The 22505-nt window shown below is 40.3% G+C and overlaps 1 protein-coding gene across 3 annotated transcripts in view; it reads left to right on the forward strand.

Moving 5' to 3' along the window:
- LOC125462958 (cryptochrome-1) overlaps positions 1-22505 on the forward strand; it is a 78985-nt gene that overhangs the window by 20320 nt on the left and 36160 nt on the right. For all 3 annotated transcript variants that reach the window (XM_048553502.2, XM_059653501.1, XM_059653502.1), the window contains 4 exons: positions 34-218; positions 6590-6678; positions 7301-7441; positions 15866-16177. In XM_048553502.2, the coding sequence (XP_048409459.2) occupies positions 34-218; positions 6590-6678; positions 7301-7441; positions 15866-16177 (727 nt within the window). The remainder of the gene's footprint in view (positions 1-33; positions 219-6589; positions 6679-7300; positions 7442-15865; positions 16178-22505) is intronic.

Below are 22505 nucleotides of genomic sequence, written 5' to 3' on the forward strand. Positions count from 1 at the left end.
TTTGTTTGCCAAATTCTGCTTTCTCTCGTCTAGAATAATAGAATTGAATGGAGGACAACCCCCACTAACATATAAACGATTCCAGACTTTGATCAGCCAGATGGACTGTCCAGAGCCACCTGTTGAAACTGTTAGTGAGAGAAGTCTTGGGAAGTCTACAATATTGATATTGGATGATCATAATGAGAAATATGGAGTTCCGTCCTTGGAAGAGCTTGGTATGCATATTCATTATTTAGCTGCGATATAGCCTCCTTTTTTATCTATCTTGCCTTCTCTCATTCTCACCTCCAATAAAGCATTAACTTGCACCTTTTGGATTACTAGTTCAGTGATATTACTACTATGCTACCATCTCCCTACCTTTTGATTGATGTGGAAATTGGCTGAGCAGAGGATACACGGTGGTGATCGTGGAGATGATGTGCCTAGTGGTTTTTCATAGGGATATATGAAGGCTCCACTATTGACCATTTTTAGTAATGACTCATGATGGTATAGAGACCAACATATTCAAGTTTGTGGATGATTCATAACTTTGTAACATTAGAGACAAAAATGTAAAGTAAGAAATTTTAGTAATTTGACATAAAAATATTGGCATTACCATGACATCTCAAACTATTGCATGTTTGTTTCTAACACACCTAACTGTCATTGCACCTCCAGTCATAGAGTCATAGAATCTACAGCATGGAAACCAGACCCTTTGGTTAAGCTTGCCTGCACCAACCAGATCTCCTAAACTGATCTCATCCCATTTGCCTGCACTTGGCCCATATCCCTCTGAACCCTTTCTATTCATGTACCCATCCAGATTCCTTTTAAATGTTGCTTTGTACCTACTTCCACCACCTTTTCTAGCAGCTCACTTCATGCACGCTCCACATTTTGCTTGAAACGTTTGCCAGTCGAGTCCCTCTTAAATCTTTCCCCTCTCACCTTAAACATGTGCCCTCTAGTTTTGGACTCCCATACCCTGGGAAAGCAACCTTGGCTATTCATCTATCCATGCCCATGATTTTATAAATCTTGATAAGGTCACCCTTCAGCCTCTGACATTCCAGGATGAAAAGCCCCTGCCTATTCAGCCTATCCCTATAGCTCAAACCTTCATCCCAGCAACATCCTTGTCAATCTTGTCTGACCTCATTTAAGTTTAACAACATCTTTCCAATAGAAGGGCAACCAGAATTGAATGCAGTGGCCTCACCAATGTCCTGAACAGCTGCAACATAACATCCCAACTCCTTTCTCTATATTTTGACCAATGAAGGCAAGCATGCCAAAAGCTGCCTTCACCACCCTGTCATCCTACAATTTTACTTTCCAGGAACTTTGCACCTGTACCCCTAGATGTTTTTGTTCAGAAACATTCTCCAGGGCCCTACCATTAACTGTACAATTCTAGCCTTGAATTACACTAACAAAATGCAACACCTCACATTTCTCTAAATTAAACTCCATCTGCTGCTCCTCAGTCCATTGATCAAGGTCCAGTTGTACTCTGAGATAACCTCCTTCACTGTCTACTACACCACTAATTTTCATGCTTTCTGTAAACTTACTAATCATACCTACAATATTCACATCCAAAGCATTTATATAAATGATGAAAAGTAGTAGACCTAGCACTGATCCTCGCGGCACATGACTGGTCACAGGCCTGCAATCTGAAAAATTACTGTTCACAACTATTCTCTGTCACCTGCATTCAGGCCAATTTTATATCCAATCTGGTTTCCCCCTGCCCCCGGATTCCATGTGATCCAACCTACCATGCGGAACTTTTTCATACGCCTTGCTGAAGTTTAGATAGACAACATCTACTGCACTGTCTCCATGAATCTTCCTGTATCTGCTTCAAAAAACTTAATCAAGTTAGTGAGACATGATTTCCCATGCACAAAACTGTGTTAACTATCCCTAATCAGTCCTTGCCTTTCCAAATGCATGTAAATCCTAACCCTCAGAATCCTCTCCAACTACAGACATCATGCTTATCGGTCTATAGTTCCATTGCTTTTCCTTACCACCTTTCTTAAATAAAGGCAGCACTTTAGTCACTCTCCAGTCTTCCAGCACCTCATCAATGGCTGACGATGATACTCATATCTCAATAATCTCTTCCCTAGTTTTCCACAAATTTTAGGATACACCTGATCAAGTTCCAGGGAATTTATCTACATTTAGGTGTTTTCTCCTGAAAATTGCACACTTTTTAAGACATCACGATTTATTTTCCCCAAGTTCCTTAGCTTCCATCATCTTCACAGTAAATACAGATGCAAAATATTCATTTAGTATCTAACCATCTCCTGTGGTTCCATGCATAGATGGCCTTGTTGATCTTTAGGGAGCCCTATTCTCTCCCTAGTTAATCTTTTGTCCCTAATGTTCTTGTAGAATCTCTTTGGATTCTCCTTAACCCTGTTTGCAAAAGCTATCTCATGTCCCTTTTTTTGGTGTCCAGATCTCCCACTTTAATGTGCTCCTGCTGCTCTAGTGATTCACTTGATCCTAACTGTCTATACCTGACATATGTCTCCTTTTTCTTAACTAGAGCCTTTAACTTCTATTGCCATCCAGCACTACCTGCAGCTACCATTCTCTACTCTTTACACTAAGAGGAATGTACTGTCTTTGAACTCTTTGTCTCATTTTTGAGTGGCTCCCACTCTACTTGCGAATGGCCTCCTGTAATCAACTTTTAAATGTTCTCAGCTTATACTGTCAAAATTGGCCTTCCTTCAATTTAAGCTTTAACTTTTAGATGAGTTCTATCTTTTTCCAGAACTATTTTAAATCTAATAGAATTATGATCATTTGCCCCAAAGTGCTTGTCCCACTGACACCTCAGTAATTTGCCCTGCCTTATTTCCCAAGAGAAGGTATGGATTTGCTTCTTCTCTAGTAGGCACATCCATGTATTGAACAAAATAAAATTATTTTGCACACTGAACAAATTCGTCTCTGTCCCAGCTCTTAACGCTATGGTGGTCCCCGCCTATATTTGAAAAGTTGTAATCCCCTAATATTGCAACCATTTTATTCCTATCTGAGATCTCCTTACACTTTTGATTCTCAATTTCACTCTGAATATTTGGGTACCTCCAGTACAATCCCAATAAGATGATCATCCTTTCTTATTACTCAGTTCCGCCATATAACTTAACTGTACATTCTCCCAGAAAAATCCTCCCTTGGTGCAACTTTAATGTCATCCTTATCTGAAAACACCATTGCTCAACTCTCTCACCCCATTTCTATCCTCCCTATAGCATCTATACTCTGGAACATTAGGGATGGACAGTATGCAAGTTTCTTTTGAATTATAATATTTCATAAAGACTTGCATTTATGTATTAAAACTGTTTAATGTTAAGCTATATAATTGGCAGTTGTCACCATTATCACATTCATTTTCTTCCAGTTTATTAGTTCCTGAAGCCTTTCAGCTTTAATCTAGAGCCTCTGCATTAATTTGCAAGGAATTCACTGTCAGTTTTCCTGTTCCCAAGTAGCAAAATATTCTTCTGTAGGAAAATTGAGACCTTTGCTTCCTATCCCCCAACCTGTGCACCCGCTGGCTCAGTGGTGTTGCTTCCTATTTCTACCCCACTTGCTGTGGACCTGCAGACAGCCACCACGCTGTCTACCACCCACATGTGTTTTCAACATGGGCTGGTTCCCAGCTCATCGCCTTCCCACTCACCCCACAGTTGAGGTTCGGTAGAAGCCCAAATCTGCAGCCTGCCCACCATATGTAGATACTTTTAACCAGCCTGTTCACACTTGTTGTGACATATCTCTGGAGCAAGTGAGACTCCATAGGTTGGATACTACTGCTGTACCATAGGAGCCCTTCCCCACATCTGTAAGTAAGCTCACCCTTGCTTGTTAAAACCTCAACTGCCCAATTATTATCCGTCCCACACTATAATACAGTTGAGGTTGCTGAGAATGAGCAGATTTTTTTTTTCCTGAAGGTTTTCAAAGTGTGGGAAGGAAGAGGAATGTCATCTTCAGATTGTCAGTGTGCAAAGGGCACAATCTCCTATCTTTCCACCCTACAGGGACTTTAAAGCCTACCCTTTGCTCCCCTTCATAATGTTGTCAGATCTTCCCTCTCATTATACTTTACTGCCATGGTCTGGCGGCTAGTAGGACTCCCATGCTGGGGCCGGTTGCTGTCCCAGCACTGCCTGTCACCAAGCTCTGGTACAGCTGGAATTGCTGGCTATCAGATAAGCCAACATCTATCAAGTTAATTTAGCCCACCTACAACATGTTAAGGCTGTGGCACAGACTGAGTTTGTCAACTGACTGACGATCCTTCCAGGAACAAAAATAAAGTTGTTTGAAAAGCTCAGCAGGTCTGGCAGCATCTGTGAAGGAAAAAACAAAATTAACATTTTGGGTCCGGTGAACCTTTCTCAGAACTGAGGAAGTCAACTTAGTTCTGAGGGTCACCAGACCCAAAACGTTAACTCTGTCTTATCTTCACAGATGCTACCAGACCTGCTGAGCTTTTAGAGCAACTTTGTTTTTGTTCCTGACTTACAGAAGTTCTTTTGGTTTTTAATCCTTTCAGGATGTCTGCTCGGTATGTTTCTGTTTTCTATCACTATTAGTTCACTGTTACTGGGCAGACCCTGGAACACCCACTCATAAGGGCTGAAACTGCCTACACCACAAGGAACTCAATGGATCGTGATCATGGCTTAAGTATAATTGGGAACAGCGATCCTTCTGATGGATAATTAGGAACAGTGATGAACATGCACTGAACAATTTTCTCAAAAAAAAACAGGCACAGGATTTCAGCATTGACAACAAAAGAAATTTTTGGAAAATTTCAGCAGGTCTGGCTACATCTGAAGGGTCACTGGACCTGAAACATTAACTGATTTCTCTCCCAGATGCTGCCAGACCTGCTGAAATTTTCCAGCAACTTTTGTTTTTGTTTTTGTTTCTGATTTCTAGCCTCCACAGTTCTTCCAGTTTTTTTGTTCATGATTTCTGTGTAATGTTGGCAAATATTAGATCACTCATTTTTACTAAAATGAGCAAAACGGAATATTTTCTAAATGGTAGAAAGCTGGAAACAGTGGAAGTCCAATGAACTTTTTGCAGATGGGGAGGGAAAGTATGTAAATGTACATAGATTTTAAAATATCTAAAGTGTAATTTAAAAGGGCAATGTAGTGATGGGTTTTAGATCTTTCATGGGGTTTCGGTATTGCTGATAAAACCAGAATTTGTTTCCCATCCCTAGTTGGCCTTGAACTGACTCAATTGCTAAATCATGAAGACCAAGCCAAAGTGCTGTGGATCTGGAAATGCATGTTGGCCAGACGGAGCAAGGGTAGTAGATCTTACTTTCCCTAACGATCATCACTGAGTCAAATAGGATTTTTTAACAACAATCCATAAAAGTCTGATTAATTTTGATGATGTAACTCACTTTATGTTCCATTATTGTCATTTCAAATTTCATAGCTGCCATTGTTAGGATTTATATCCATATCCTTTAATGTGGATCTCTAATTTACTAGTCCAGTGATCCATAGGACTAGAACACAAGAGTTATGCTACATCAGACAACTGAGTAAAGGATTGAGCTTTTTGGAAACAAATGGTAGGGTGCATGTTTTGTTTATTGCAGGATATAGCTTATAATTACTGATTGCAAGGGTTAACTTATGAGTCAGAATCAGCTAAACTGGTTGTGCATTCACTGTAATGGAAAGATAAGGATTGATTTGATTAACATTTTCATGGTTTTTACAGTGAATTGACAGAATATAGAGACAGAAACTGCTTAACATGTAGTATAAGACCAGAGGACATACATAAAAATTCAAACGAGGCTTTTCAGGTCTAAAGTTAGGCAACATACTTACACAAACAGTGGGACAAAAGAGGAACCTTCCTCGCTAAGTATTAAATCTGAGACAGGTAGGTTTGTCTCACTAACCAATAGGTAGTAAGAGATCGGAGGTAAAACCAAGTAGGAATTGAACTCTGGCCATGATCTTGTTGAACAGCAGAGACAAGTTTGAGTGATCAAGTGGCTCATCCTGATTCTACATTTAACTTTGGAGCATTTTGTTTTGAACTATTGCTGTCTATTAGCTTGACAAAGCTAAGATATAAACAGAGATAATGGAACTGCAGATGCTGGAGAATCCAAGATAACAAAGTGTGTACCTGGATGAACACAGCAGACCAAGCAGCATCTCAGGAGCACAAAAGCTGACGTTTCGGGCCTAGACCCTCCATCAGAGAAGGCTCTCTCTGATGAAGGGTCTAGGTCTGAAACGTCAGCTTTTGTGCTCCTGAGATGCTGTTTGGCCTGCTGTGTTCATCCAGCTACACACTTTGTTATCTAAAATATAAACATCTGTGCAGAACAAAAAGGCAACTGTTTTAGTTTTTAGTCACAGCTTAATCAGGTTTTGAATATAGTAATTGAACAATCTATTTGTCCAGTTATAAAAGCCAAAACCAAATTAATTATTTAGCCACAAGTTGAATCCTGGATATTTGTCCAACTGCATTGACGCCTGACCATCCGTCTGACTAGGTTTTGATACCGAAGACCTGCCTTCTGCTGTGTGGCCAGGTGGAGAAACTGAGGCTTTAACTCGGCTGGAGAGACATTTGGAAAGAAAGGCAAGTGAAAAGCCTTTTAAATGTTTGACGTGGAGGTGTTGGTATTAGACTGGAGTGGACAAGGTCAGAAATCACAACACCAGGTTATAGTCCGACAGGTTTATTTGAAAACACAAGCTTTCAGAGCCTAGTCCCTTCAGGTGAAGTGAAAAAGAAGCAAACAGAACACAATTCATAATACAATTGAAGCCTTCTAACTGATTAAAGAATAAAATGGATCTTAGGTTTGTTTAATACATCATCATCAGTTGTGTGACCCTTTGATCTTTTACTTATAAATTCTTTGTTCTGTGTGCTTCTTTCTCACTTCACCTGATGAAGGGGTTCTGCTCTGAAAGTTTGTATTTTCAAATAAACCTGTTGGTCTATAACCAGGTGTCGTATGATTTCTGACGTTTGAAATCTTTATCCTCTGAATTTTTTTCAACCTCCAAAACTCCACTTGGATTAGCCAAGTAGTTTCAGAACAATTCCAGCCAAAAAGCAGAAAGTTTTTCAAAAAACATGTCAAAATGAGTAGCTCACCTTCTGAATGCCTAGTGGCATTAGCAGAAGTTGGAGCTCTTCAGAATAGACACTTAATTTGTACAATGTGACAGCTTATCACTTTATTTTTCTGTAGGCATGGGTAGCTAATTTTGAAAAGCCGAGGATGAATGCCTTATCGCTACTGGCAAGTCCCACAGGCCTCAGTCCCTACCTTCGATTTGGCTGCCTGTCCTGTCGACTCTTCTACTTCAAGCTAACAGAATTATATAAAAGAGTGAGTTTTTCAGAAATGAATTATCTTTACTGTCTAGCACTGATGAAACAATAAAAAAATTCTCCGTTTTGAGACTCTTGCTAAACTAATGTTTTTCATTAAGAAAGATAATTATTTCTGACATCTCAAGGAAGCATATAAGCTCATTTGGGAGAGAAGGAAAATGTTGCAGTGTAAGTATCTTTATTTTGCTGTTGTGACAAATGCTAAGATTCCTAATTGTGATGATCAGTATCAAAAAATGAAACTACTAAACAAGTGACTGATTTATTGTGTTTTTATTTATGTTGGCTCAAAGTTGCTGACCAAATGATGTATCAACTGTTAAAAATCTGGTTGCTGGTTGTATACTCTATCGGTAGTATGAACAGGAAGATTTTTATTTTTTATGCTTGCAGTGTACTATAGCTGCAATTTATCACATCATTTTTGTGCAGGGAACTTTGCAATTTTAGGTCACAGTTTTTACCATCAAATTATAAAATGACAGCACATAATGAGGCTATTTAGCTCATTGTGTCTGTGTCACCTCCTTCCCATTGTCTACCCTTCCAAGGCCTGCATTATTATTAAATGATTATTATTATTATTAAATCTCATCCACCACTTTGCAATTGGTGGACATTACTGCAGATTCACTTGAAGCCTATATAAAGACACTGACTAAAACTTATTTCTTGGGATTAAGAGATGGATATCTTTTGACCTGTTTCTCTATTAGTAAATATATACATGTTGATACAAGAAGCAGGAAAAGTAGGCAATTCAGCCCCTCAAGCCCTCTCAGCCGTTCAAGACTATCATGGAAGATTTCAACTCAGCCACCACTCCCACTTTCTTGACTTTCTATGACCTTTCAAACTGTGATCAATTTAAAAATGTATCTAACTCCTCCTTAAATTTACTTAATGTCCCAGCATCCACTATACTCTGGGCTAGTGAATTCCACAGTTTCACATTCCTTTTGAGAGAAGCAATTTCTCCCGATATCTGTTTTAAATCCACTACCCTTATTCCAACCTTGTACTAGATTACCCCATTACAGGAAGCATTTTCTGTGACTAATTTATCAATCCCATTTGGCATTTGATATGCATTCACTAGATCTTCTCTCATTCTTCTATACATGAACTGTTGAATCTCCCTTATAAGACAAATCCCTCTCTTCTGGAATCAGTCAAGTGACTATCATAAGATAAAGAACAGCAGATGCTGAAGATCTGAAACAAAAACTGAAATTGTTGGAGAAACTCAGCAGGTCATAGAGCCATAGAGTCCTACAGCATGGCAGCACGCCCTTTGGCCCAAACTGTTCCATGCCAATCAAAATATCCATCCACGTTAACCCCATTTCCCTGCACTTGGCCCATATCCTTCTAAATCTTTCCTATCCAGGCATTTGTCCAAATGCCTCCTTGACCAGCTCCACTGGCAACTCATTCCATATGCATACCATCCTCTGGGATTTAGAAGAAAACGCCCCTCAGGTTCCCATGTATTCTTTCCCCTCTTACCTTAAACTATCCCTCTCGTCCTTGATTCCGCAACCCTGGGAAAAAGACTAAGTGCTTTCACCCTATCCATGCCAATTATGATGTTATACATTTCTGTAAGATCCCTCCTCAGTCTCCTACACTCTGAAGAAAAAAGCCCTAGTTTGTCCAACCTCTTCCTGTAACTCAGTCCCTTGAGTCCTGGCAACATCCTTGTAAATCTCCTCACATCCTTTCCGGTTTAATAACATCCTTCCTATAGCAAGGTGACCAATACTGAGCACAATACTCCAAGTGTAATCTCACCAACGTCCTGTACAACTGCAACATAACTTTCCAATTTCTGTACTCAGTGCCCTGACTGCCAGTGTGCCAAAAGCCATCTTCACTGCCCTGTCTACCTGTGATTCCACTTACAAAGAACCATGCACCAGAACTCCAAGGTCCCTATGTTCCACTACCCTCCTTAAGGCCCCACCATTCAGCATGACTCTCCAAAATATGACAACTCACACTTAGCTATTTTAAACTCCATTTGCCATTTCTAGGCCCACTTCCCCAGCTGATCAAGATCCTACTGCAATTTCTGATAAACTTCCTCACTGTCCACGATACCACCTATTTTACTGTCATCTGCAAACTTACTAATCAAGTACAAGAGACAGTAGAGTTAACACCTTTTGAACCCAGTGACTCTTCTTTAGAACAGTTCTATTGAAAAGTCACCAAACTTGCAACATTAACTCTGCGTTCTACCCACAGGTGCTGCCAGCCCTTTTGAGTTTCTCCAGCAATATTGGTTGTGGTGTTAATCTAATGAACCTCCTCTAAACTGCCTCCAGTGTAACTATATTCCACCTCAAGGGGACCAAAGCTTTATGCGATACTCCTGTTGTGGTCTCACCTAACACTGTGTAGTTATAGAGGCATAGAGTCATATAACATGGAAACTGACCCTTCAGTCCAACTAGTCCACGCCAACCATGGTCCCACCTGAACTAGTTCTACCTGCCTCGGCTTGGCCCATATCCCTCCAACCTTCCCTATTCATGAACATATCCAAATTTCTTTTAAACATTGTAACTGTACCTGCATCCATCACTTTCTCTGCCAGTTCATTCCACATACTAACCACTTTTTTTAAAAAAAAGTGTCCTTTTAATCTTTCTCCTCTGTCACGTTTAAAAATATGCTCCCTAATTTTGAACTTCTTCATGGAAATGACCTTTGCTATTCACATTACCTATGCCCCTCATGATTTTATAAACCTCTATAAGGTCACCCCTCTACCTCCTCTCGTCCAGTGAAAAACATCCCAGCCTTTCAAGTTTTTTTTTACTATCTCAAACCCTCCATTCCTGGCAACATCCTGATAAATCTTTTCTGAACTCTTGTCCAGTTTAATAATGTCCTACCTATAACAGTAGGACGGAACTGCACACAGTACTGCAGAAGAGGCCTCACCAACATCCTGTACAACCTCAACATAACAATGTAACTCCTGTACACTCAAGTCTGTGCACTGAAGGCAAGTGTGCTTAATGCCTTCTGAACCACCCTGCCTACTTGTGGTGCACATTTCAAATAATTATGTACCTGAACCCCAATGCCTGTCTCTTCTGCAACACTACGCAGAGCCCTTTCATTAATTGTATAAGTCCTGTCCTTGTTCGTATTACCAAAATTCAATACCTAACATTTATCCAAATTAAACTCCACCTGCCATCCCTGAGCCCATTGACCCAATTGATCAAGATCTTACTGTAATCTTAGATAACCTTCTTCACTGTCCACTATGCCACCAATTTTGGTGTCATCTGCAACTTACTAACCATACTTCTTATGTTCTCATCCAAGTCATTGATATCAATAACAAACAAAAATGACCCCTGAGGAACACTGCTGGTCATAGGCCTCCAGTCCAAAAAAACAACCCTCTGCCACTACCCTCTGTCTCCTGCTCTAAAGTCAATTTTGTATCCAATTGGTAAGCTCACCCTGAATCCCATGTGATCTAACTTCACTAATTAGTCAATCATGTGGAACCTTGTCAAAGGCCTTACTGAAGTTCAAGTAAACAACATATGCAGCTGTGCCCTCATCAATCTTTGAGTTTTTTTAATGACCTAACCAGTCAAGTTTGTGAGGCACAATGTTCCTTGCACAAAACCATGCTGACTACCCCTAATCAATTCTTGCTGTCCAAATGCATGTAAATCCCAACTTTCAGAATCACCTCCAACAACTTACCCACCACCAATGTCAGATTCTCAGATCTCCAGTTTCTAGGCTTCTTCTTACAGCCTTTTTTAAACAATGGCAAAACATTAGCCATCCTCCTGTACATCACCCATAGATGATACAATTACTTTTGGTCGGAGCCTGGCAATTTCCTCCCTAACTTCCCACAACATCCTAGGATGCACTTAATCAGGTCCTGGAGATTTAATTATCTTTGTTTCCTAAGACCTCCCAGCATTTCCTCTTCTGTAATGTGAACTGTTTTCAAAACATCAATATTAATTTCCCAGAGTTCTCTAGCCTCCATTTCTTTCTAACAGTAAAAACTGACACAGAATATTCATTTAATATCTCTCCCATCTCCTGTGATTCAACACAGACTACATTTTCTCATTACAACTCCAGTCCTATCCTTCAATGAAAAAGTTATGCCACCTCTTTTACCTTCTCACCTATCCTTCTTAAACACTGGGTACTCTGAGATATTCAATTCCTAAATGGGGTCTCTCTGCAACATGTCCCCGTAATCATAACCAGATCATACTCCTCCATCTGTATTTGGAGTGTTAACTCAATTTTATTCAATGTTTCATGTATTCAGATACAATGCCTTTAAGTTTTTTTTTCTGTTATCAAATTTCTCAATTTTATGCTTTTTTGAAGCAATGTGACATTTCATACATTTTGTTACTGGCAAATGAAAGGAAGAGACGATCAGCCCCATCACTGACTTGCATTCTTACCTTGTCCTGTAACATTTTGATTTTAATTTTCCATGCAATTGAATCTTCTCCTCTTCCTTCTACCTTTTTCTGCCTACCTTCCTCCATACACCTGCCCTTGCTCCCATCAGATCAGCTCCCTCTTTCCCCATTACTGGTACCAATGCCCCATGAACTTGGACCCACTTCTCCCATAACAATATTGTAGCTATGCCTTTACCTCTTTAATCTGGTTGACCCTGTGGCAATTAACTCATGGCTTGGCTAGTGATTAGAGGTCATTATCCTTTTGGTTCTGCTTTTAACTTAGCTCTCAGTTGCCCATATTCCCTCACTCATAGCCACATCCTTCTGATCCTGACCACTGACCAGATTTAAGGGAGTTAATATCAAGGGTGTGACTGTCTCCTAAGACACCAATGTTCAGATAACTTTCCCCATCCCTAATGTATCAGTGTTCAAAGCTCAGACTCCAGCTCATCAGTTCTCAACCAGAGAACAACCAATATTTCCTACCGATGTACTCAGTGAACTGCAGTTAGGTTCACCAGTTCTTACGCCATGCAGGTACAGCATGTCACCTGGCCCAGCATCTTTCAGCCCATAGAGTGTGGAACTGGGAGAACACAACAGGTCAGGCAGCATCAGAGGAGCAGGAAAGTCGACATTGTGGGTTGACACCCTTCATCAGAACTGGCCAGATAGAAGATGCATTCAAATTATCAGATTCATATTGAATCCCTACAGTACGGAAAGAGAATATTTGGCTCATTGAGTCCACACTAACACTCTGGACAGGATCCCAACCAGATTCAAGCCCCCACCCTATCCTTGCAAGCTAATCCACCCAACCTGCACATCCCTGGACACTGAAGGGCAATTTAGGATGGCCAATCCACCAACCTCCACATCTTTGGACTGAGATAACTGGAGCAATTAGTGGAAATCCGTGAGGAGATTGTGCAAATTTCACACTGACAGTCACCCAAGGCTGTGCTACCCATTGAGCAACTGTTCCTTATCAACCATAGACTTGTGGTTTTCCCATGATGTCACTGTTTTCTCACCCTGTTTATGATGAGCTCCTCCCTCGGCTCCCTTCCTGGATCCACCATCCTGCTGTTTTAAAACACCTGGTCCCCATCTCTCTACATTGTTTTAATATTCTGGGTCCATGTCTCCATGCTGTTTTAACTCGCTGGCTGTGCTGCTTGGGTCTCTGAACTTGCTCACCCATCCTGCTATTTTAACTCAGTACTGACTGGCTCCAGTTCTGTTCTTCAACTGGATTTCTGGAATTGAATAATAACTTGTGTACATTTCTTTTTATGTCACCTCTTGTTCTTTGTTCATTTAATCTATATCCTCTATTTACTGACCCTTGAGCCTCTGGAAACCATCTTTTTTCCCTTGTATATGCATCACAACTTTTTAAGGTCTTTGCAAAAAATTTGTAGCTCGGGTTGTGATGTTGTTTGTTGCTCAATGAGCCAGTTGTTCCTTGGAGTGCAGACATTTCATTACCATTCTAGGCAACATCATCAGTACGACCTCTATTTGAAGCATTGGTGTTCTCCTCTGTTCCGAATTTATATAATCCTCTGGTGTGTTGGGTCTTGTCACTTCTGGTTCTGTTTTGTGTAAAGAAACAAAGAAACCTACAGCACAAGACTGCATACTGTCTGTGTGTCTGTCTGTCTGTGTGTAAACTGATGACCAGGATGCGCACACACCAGCTCAATACAAACAGACAGTGAAGGCCATCAGTTCGACTGGGATGAAGTGAGTACACTGGGACAGCAACCAGCAGACATGCAAGGGCCTGGTTTTCAACATGGGATTCCATTAAAAAAACACATAGAAATAGACCCTGTATGCAGACTGCTGCTGAAAACCAGAACTGGAAGTAACAAGACCCACCACACCAGAAGATGATATAAATTCGGAACAGAGTAGAACACCAACACTTCGATTTGAGGTCACACTGATGTTGCCTCGAATGGTACCGAAACATCTGCCCATCACTGAACGACCAGTTTGGCAAGCAAACAACTGCATGCATCAAAACTCTTAAGAATTTTGACACCACTGTCAAATACCCTTTTTCCCCTTTTCTGTACACCTGCTATGCCCTCACCATTTTTCAAAATCAAATTTTAATCTGAATTTATTACTATTGTATGCAATGCGTCTTAGCTTTAACAAAGATTTCCATTTCAGTGGGGCACAGTAGCTCAATGGTTAGCACTTGGAGTCATAGAGTAATACAGCATGGAAATAGGACTTTTGGACCAAACAGGTCCATGCTGACCATGGTACCCACTCTGCCTCCACCAGGGACTGTGGTTCATTTCCACCCTTAGGCAATTCTCTGCTGGAGTTTGCACATTCTCCCTGTGTCTTCCTGTGTTTCTGTTGGGTGCTCAGGTTTCTTTCCACAGTCCAAAGATGTACAAGTTTGGTGGGTTGGCCATGCTAAATTGCCCATAGTGTTCAGGGATGTGGAGGTTAGGTGCATTAATATTGGGAAATGTAGGGTTACACAGAATGAGTAGGGGGATATGTCTGGGTGGGATGCTCCTTGCATGGTTGATGTGGACTTGTTGGGCCAAATAGCCTCTTTCCACACTGTATGGATGCTATTTCCTTTTATCAACTCTTGGATATTGCCCATCCCTGATCGCCTTGAGAAGGTGGTAACCAGCTGCTGCTTTTGAACTAGCGCAGTTCATTTTTGGTGTAGGCATACCCGCAATGACATTAGGGAAGGGAGTTCCAGGATTTTGACCCAGTGACACTGAAGGATGTAGTTTCAAGTGAAGCCAGCGAGTAACTTGGTGGCTGTTCAATTCTCATGTATATGCTACCCTTGTCCTGTAGTGGGGGTTTGTGGGTTTGCAAGGTGCTGTATAAAGTGTCTGTGAATTTCTGCAGAGCAAATTGTAGATGGTATATACTGTTACTATTGAGTGTCAGCGGTGGAAGGAAGGAATGTTTATGGATGTGGTGCCCATCAGTTAAGCTACTTTGTACTGGATGATGTCAAAGGTTCTTGTACTGGAGCAGCAGTATTCCATCATACTACTCACTTGTATCTTGTAGATGGTGCTCAGGTTTGGGCAGTCAGAAGTTAAGTAGCATGCTGTAAGATTTCTAGCCTCTGTTGTTGCTGTAGAATTTATAAGGCTAGCCCAGTTCCATATCTGATCAACGCTGGGGGTATTCAATAATGGTAACGTAAAGGTTAAATCCTCTTTTGTTAGAGATGGTCATATTTCATTGCAACTCTGTGCTAAACTGAATAATGTTGTGATCACTGTGCAAATACTCTATTCCTCAGAATTAGATCCAGTACCACTTCCTTCCTTTTTTCTAAACAAACTGATCTAAAAAGTCTTTTTCTCTTACTTATTTCAGGAAATATTTTAAGCCAGTTTTTAACCCCAGTCTGATTAGAATAATTGAATTCTCTCCTACACGGTAGAACTTGCATTTTCATTGGCATATTGCCTGGAGACTTTTCACCTTCTGATAACATTGCTCATAATACAATATGCTCAAAACAAGTGTGTATTATCACCTCTGTTGAACCCTGTGGCAAGGAATGTTAAATTCCCATTCTGCATCTTGTTTCAAATAGGTCTACACAATTGATATGATACCATCTAACTGTTTGCACCTGTAGGTCATCAACATTATTTACGGATCCCTGTACTTTTATACACACGTACTTCAACCACATCTTAATCTATCACATTTCCTCCACCATTTATTTGAGTTATTGGCATTGTTTATTCTAATTATGTTTGTCAGTATCTTCCTTTGATTACTTTGCATCTCCTTCTGAATGTTTCTTTGTGATGCCCACTCCATTTTAAATTATTTTAAAACTACCCCTTTTTCAGTTGAGCCATTAATTGATATTGTCTGATAAATAAAATGGTTTGTTTTGGTTTTTTGACTTCCAGATAAAGAAAACGGATTCACCACCACTGTCTCTCTATGGCCAGCTTCTATGGCGTGAGTTTTTCTACACAGCAGCAACAAATAACCCATGCTTTGACAAAATGGAGGGAAATCCAATTTGTGTGCGCATACCTTGGGACAAAAATCCAGTTTCACTAGCTAAGTGGGCAGAGGGGAAAACTGGCTATCCATGGATTGATGCTATTATGACTCAGCTACGTCAGGAAGGTTGGATCCATCATCTAGCCCGACATGCTGTAGCATGTTTCCTAACCCGAGGAGACCTGTGGATCAGTTGGGAAGAAGGAATGAAGGTATCTCAGGCAGATAGTATGATGAATAGATCCTTCCTAAACTGCAGTCAGAAATGAAGTATGTAGTGTGATCATTGTTGCTCTTGTTTCATTACATGGATTGAACTTTGGCCACTGCAGGTGCAAATTAGAACTAGAAATCTAGAAGTCGGCCCTAATTTTCATCCTGTAGCCCGACGTGCAGAGGCAGGAGAATTCCCAGCTCTGCAAATCCAACCTTTTAAAAAGTGGATGCCTGCATTTCTGATCTTCAGTCTGGGGAGGCAAGCTTGATTGGGAGTCAGATCAAACAACCTAGATTTTTGCTAAGGTTGCTAGTTCTTGAGGTGGGCTAAGAGGAAACCCTCCATTGGGGTTCTGGCACAGTTGCCAAAGTTAATAAAATAGAGATTGAAGCACAAAATATTCCTGTCATTCACTTTTCCTCACTACCCGCTTGCATTCTCACTTCCGCCCTATGCCTTTCTTCCATATCCATAGCCTCTCATACATTGTGTTACCAGATGGCTCTTATACCAATTCAACTGCTGCTCTTTGCTCTTCCCTTCCTATGCTACCTCACCAAGTATCCACCATGGACAAAGCTGAGGAGGCATGCTGACAATATCTATGAAGAACACTAAAGGATCTAAAACTAATAGCTATTGTGTGTAGATGCCTAGTGGCAGCTCTGAAATGCTAGATTTGTATAAGCGCAGAAATTAGGCAGAGCAAAGCCAGGGTGGTATTACTGATTTTAATGTTAACATAGATTGTGAGAGGCAGACAAGCACCTATCAGAAAAGTAGTGTTTTTCTGGACTGCATCCAAGACAGTTTCAGAAATTATGTCCTGAATGCAACAAGGGGGCCAGCAATATTAGATTTAGCAATGAGCCGCATTTAATTAGTGCATGATCGTTCATCAAATAGTGACCATATCTTGATCAAGTTCAATGTAGTGTTTGATTATCAAAAGCACGAATCAGCAGCTGGATTTTAGATTTAGGCAAGGCCAACTTTAATGACATAAAACACATGCTATCTACAATAATCTGGGAAAATCTCCTAATGGGTAAAACTACTGAAAAACAGTAAAAGATGTTTAAAGAAACATTTAAAATAATACAAAACAAGTTTGTACACCTGAGAGGATAAAGTTCCATTTCACCAAAAAAAATGCCATGGACAATGAAAGAGATAAAGGACAGGATAAAACTAAAAGAGCTTACAAAAATAGGTGGTGGAATTAGGTTCCATACGAATTTTTAAAGACAATAGGACATATACGTAATAACAAATTTTCAGGATTGAGGAGAAATCTGGGAGGCCTTCATATAAGATAGCTCCTTGAAAAAGATCTACCACAAGCTAAATGACTGTGTCTCCTAGTTCTATATACCAGAGATTTCCAACAAAGAAAGACACAATCTGTATTATCTATTAGGGATGTTGTACCTATTTTTCTATTAACCTTATTTCCCATTTCTATATTTATTAGGAAAATAGTTAGGCTTTGAAAGCCTAACTATAATTACACCCTCCTGTTGGTGGTGCTGTAGCACTATGCTTGAAATCTTCCAGCTATTTCAACACTGCAGAATAGGATCATCTTGTTTCCAAAACTGCTCTGGGTTTTTCTGTATAACTGTACTAAAAAGTTTAATGGATTAGATGAATATAAGGACAGAACGAATGAGTTTAAAATGGATCAGAATTATGGCAGTCTAATCTTGATCCAGTTATACCCCAACTTCAACCGGCTTTATCCTAAAGAAGATCTCTAAGGGCTCTCTCTCTCTCTATCTGGCTCCATCTCCTCCTATCATTTACTCCCCACTCCTGTCTTCCCACCTGATCTTTAGCATACATACCAACCTTTTCCTGGCTACAATCATTTCTGAAGAAGGGTCACTAGACCTGAAATCTTGGCTGTGCTTTCTCCCCACAGATACTGCTGGATCCCCAGTAATTTTTGTTTGATTTCCAGCATCTGCAGTTCTTTTTGTTTCTTGTTTAGTGAAATTCTTAACCTGGTTTTCAAATCTCTCCAATCTCCTATCTCCACAACCTTCCAAGTTATTCTGTGCTCATCTAAGTTTGGCCTCGTAACCATCTCCAATTCTAATAATTCCAGCATTGGTAGCTGCATCTTCAGTTCACACGGCACCAAGTTCTAGAACCAGCTGTTAACACCATGGCCTCACTTTACAGCCTTATGTTTTAGGGGGTGGCCTACCTTTGAGCACTGTCTGAGCTGCATAAAATGCGAAATACCTAGGTTTCATACTTTATCTTGTAATACTCCGATGAAGCATTTTAAGTCACATTGCTGTATTAAAGGCACCATCTATATAGCTGATGTTGTAGCACTTCCACTACTTCAACAATCTTCCTGTGTTGTGGAACTGAAGACCGGACACAATACTCAACTGAAATTGCACTATGATTTTATATATTCATCAGTACAAGTAATATTTTAACTTAAACCTTTTAGCCGTAAAACACAACATTCAGTTTGTGCCATGGAAAGAAAATCTGTCCAAGCAACTTCAAATATACTGGTATTGAATTCTGCCATCGTCTGGCTCATATCCATTTGCAGATTCCTTTGGTCCTCCAATTGTTTACTGTATCTCAAATTTTATCATCAAGTTACACTGGAAATTCGCCTTACATAGTTTTAAATAGACACTTTCTGAAGTTAAGATTTCCTGACGAGTTGACAAACGTTTTTGTTTGTGTGGGGATACTGAATTAAGAATATTTCATTCAAGTATTTTTTGCCTTGTGTTTAAACCTTCAAATAACAGTAATAGTCTATAATTGTTGATGGTATGCTAGCTCTGTAGGATATTTGTACAGTCCCAACCATTTAAACCACCCTTACATTTATGTGAGCTAATGCAATACAGCCAGAGATCCAAAAAAAATGTTCTTTAGGATAAAAAAAACTGAAAGAACTGCAGATGCTGGAAATCAGAAACAAAGACAGAAATTGCTGGAAAAGCGCAACAGCTCCAGTAGCATCTATAAAGAGAAATCAGCTAACATTTAGGGTCTAGTGACCATTCCTCAGAAATGACTGCAGCCAGGTAAAAGTTGGTATAAATGCTAAAGATCAGGTGTGGGATGGGTAGGTGTAAACAATGAGTGGCTCTTGGGTGCACAAAAAAAGGGTAATGGTCATCCTGGGAGAATGCATAGCTGCTAAAGGGGACCATTAGTGGCTGACAATGGATAGTTTGTGGTAGCAGCCTATGTGTTGACGAGTACAAGTGTGTAGTGGCTGGGGTAAGGATATGGGAGATGGTGCTCAAGCCCTAAAATTGTTGAACTTGATAATGAATTTAGAAGGCTGCAGAGCTCCCAAGCAGAAAATAAGGTACTGTTCTTCCATCTTGTGCTGACCTTTGCCAGAGCAGCACAGCAAGCTAGAGACAGATGTTGGAGGAGGAACACAGTGGAGTCTTGAAGTGGCAGGCAGCAGGAAGCTCAGGGACATTTTTGCAGACAGAATGGAGGTGTTCTGCTAATCAGTTGCCCAGTCCACATTTTGTTCGCCCAATCTGGAAGAAACCCATCGTGAACAGTGAATACAGTAGACTAGATTGAATGAAGTACGTGTAGATTTTGCTGCGTCACCTGAAAAATGTGTCTGGGGCCTTGAATAGTGAGGAGGGAGGAAGTAAATTGGCAGGTGTTACGCCTTCTCTGATTGCATTGGAAGATGCGCTCACGAGTGGATAAGAAGTGGACATCAAGGTGTCCTGGAGGTAACAGTCCCTGTGGAAGGCTGCCAAGTGAGCAGAAGGGAATATGTGTTGGGTGGTCGCATCTGCCACTTTGATCTGAAGAAATTGGGAGGAGTTATTGAAGTTGTTATTCAAAGTGAGGAAGAATTCAGCAGGCGGAGGAGGGTGGCAATGGGTGGGAACACTTTCCAGGAAGAAGCGGAGAGCCCTGATCCCATCCTGATGGGAGATGATATGTAAAGGAATTGCACATCCATGGTAAAGAGGAGGTGGCTGTTGCCTGCGAACTGGAAATTGTGAAACTGATGCAAATTTCAGAACAATCATGGCTATAAGTAGGAAGGGACTGGACGAGAAGAGAAAAAAAGTCTAGGTAGGAAGAGATGAGTTCTATGGAGCAGGAGCAGGCAGAAACAATGAGTCTGCCCAGACAGTCCAGGTTGTGAATTTAGGGAAGGAGGTAGAAATGGGCTGTGAGGGGTTGGAGAGTGGTGTCCTCTGTCCCACTAAATTATTTTCACCCCCCCAGCCACTGCCTCTCAGCCATGATCACACAGGGATCCTAGTAATACCGATCTCTTTGTGGGGTACTCGGAACATCGATGTTCCAGTTCTACTCAGGCACCCACCCACACATTTTTCTCTGGTACATCAAAACGTGATCAGTGCTGCATCTCTCTCATTCAAAATTGGAAACATTTATCCACGTTGTTTCCAATTTCTACCTTGCCCTCCCCTTCACCTGGTTTATCTCTGACTCTTATCAGACGATGGGAATATGAAATGTCCAACCCCTTGAAAATTGGCTCTACATATCTCCAGTTGCATTAGCACTTCACCTCCATAGCTGCAGCTTTTCAATGCTAGTTGCCAGTGTGTTCTGCACTGCAAGTCTTTGTTTCCTGAGCAGCCTACATGTCTGTCCAAGGGGTTCCATGATTCTCGTGAGGGGACGGCAAATGCCAGGGTCCATGAACAAAGGATACATGCAGCTTGTAATAGTAGATCATGCCTTGACTTGCTGTTTGGCCCTAAGCAACATGGAGATCCTTCAGAGCAAGTGGCAAGCTGAAATCACCAGGTGCCTGCTCTGATTTCTATACTGAAATTTCTCAACTGGCTTTTTTGGTGCGTGCAGTAAAATAGGAAGCTAAATATTAATGAAGTATGTTAGGTCATTAGCAGGGTTTTTAACAAACTATAATTCCCCTTAACTGGCAAGTCTGCGCGCTACTTAGTAAAAGCATAAAAGTTGCTGTGTAACACTCTGCACGTCAAGATAGGTCTGACTGGAATTCTTGCCTCATTCTGTCATAAATCTCGCCATTGCCCATTTTGCTTAGACCACCATGAGATTTGTCTGCATTCCTCAGACTTAAAGCCATTGTAATGTGAGCCCTACCAGGAAGTTGGCAAGGATGAAGACAGCAATGATTTTAGTAGGAACAAGGACATCAAAGCTGGAAGTGATGTGGTCGTTGAGAAAGTTGGTAGCTGCAGAAATTTGACAAATGGAGGATTAAAGGCTTAAAGTTAGGGTTATTTTATTTTCATATTTTAAACTGTACTATTTTAGTGTTGTCTGAGAGCTAAGTATTTGCCAAGATGCACATTCTATTTGTAGAATAGATCTTTCATGTCCAGAGCCTCAATTAATATTCTGCCCAAAAGATGGCACCATTTGATTGTAGTTATGAGAAAATACTCTGAAGTGTGCCTCGTTTATTTGTTTGAGTCTGGAATTGAACTTGAACCAACAGCCTTTGGACTCTTGTGATGAAAGGTCATTTTTAGCATTTGGATTTCAAACTAATGACAAATGGGTATTTGGTTACTTCTGTGGAGGTTGTAAAAATATGGTGAGAATCTTCTGAAACCATGACTTAACATAGTATGGGTCAAATAGCAGGTGACTACAAAGTCCTGGAGTATACCTGGAAGACTGTAGATACTGTAGGGGTTTATGGTAAGGGCCTTAATATTTTAAGGCATTAATTTGCTTTTGATTTAGATGAATGTCAGATTGATTTTTAACTTCGAAGAAAACCCAGAGATTGAAATATTTTAGGCTATGTTTTGGTGGAGGTCTGATTGGAGGTCATAAGTAAATATAGATTATCTCCTGAAATGTATAGGACAGTTTAGGAAAGCTCTGTTATCTGGATTTAAAAGTTTAGTTTGTGACACATCACAACCAGGAATATTTTTAGTTAGTAGCATTCAAAGTAGTAAAAGACCTAAGAAATCCTCCAAGTTTTCAGTTTTGTGAATATTTATGTAAGAAGACTTCACGGTTCACATAACTGGGATGAATCAGTTAAGTCAAACTTAAAGATTTGATACAGAAGGACAATTCAAACTTGGAAAGTAGTCTTACGCACGGCAAATTTTCATCTACTGTCTAATTCCATCAGTTTACAACTATTTGAACCCAGATAAATTGTACATCTATATCTATTTAATTTTTTTCCATTTATGTAATACTTTTTTAATGATAAAAATAAACGTGTGTTTTTAATATATTTTATATATTATGTATTTTTTATAACTATAAAAATATACATTCTGGGATCTGATTTCCCCAGTAATGGCATC

Source organism: Stegostoma tigrinum, chromosome 21 (assembly GCF_030684315.1).
Source record: "Stegostoma tigrinum isolate sSteTig4 chromosome 21, sSteTig4.hap1, whole genome shotgun sequence".
NCBI classification, from domain to species: domain Eukaryota; kingdom Metazoa; phylum Chordata; class Chondrichthyes; order Orectolobiformes; family Stegostomatidae; genus Stegostoma; species Stegostoma tigrinum.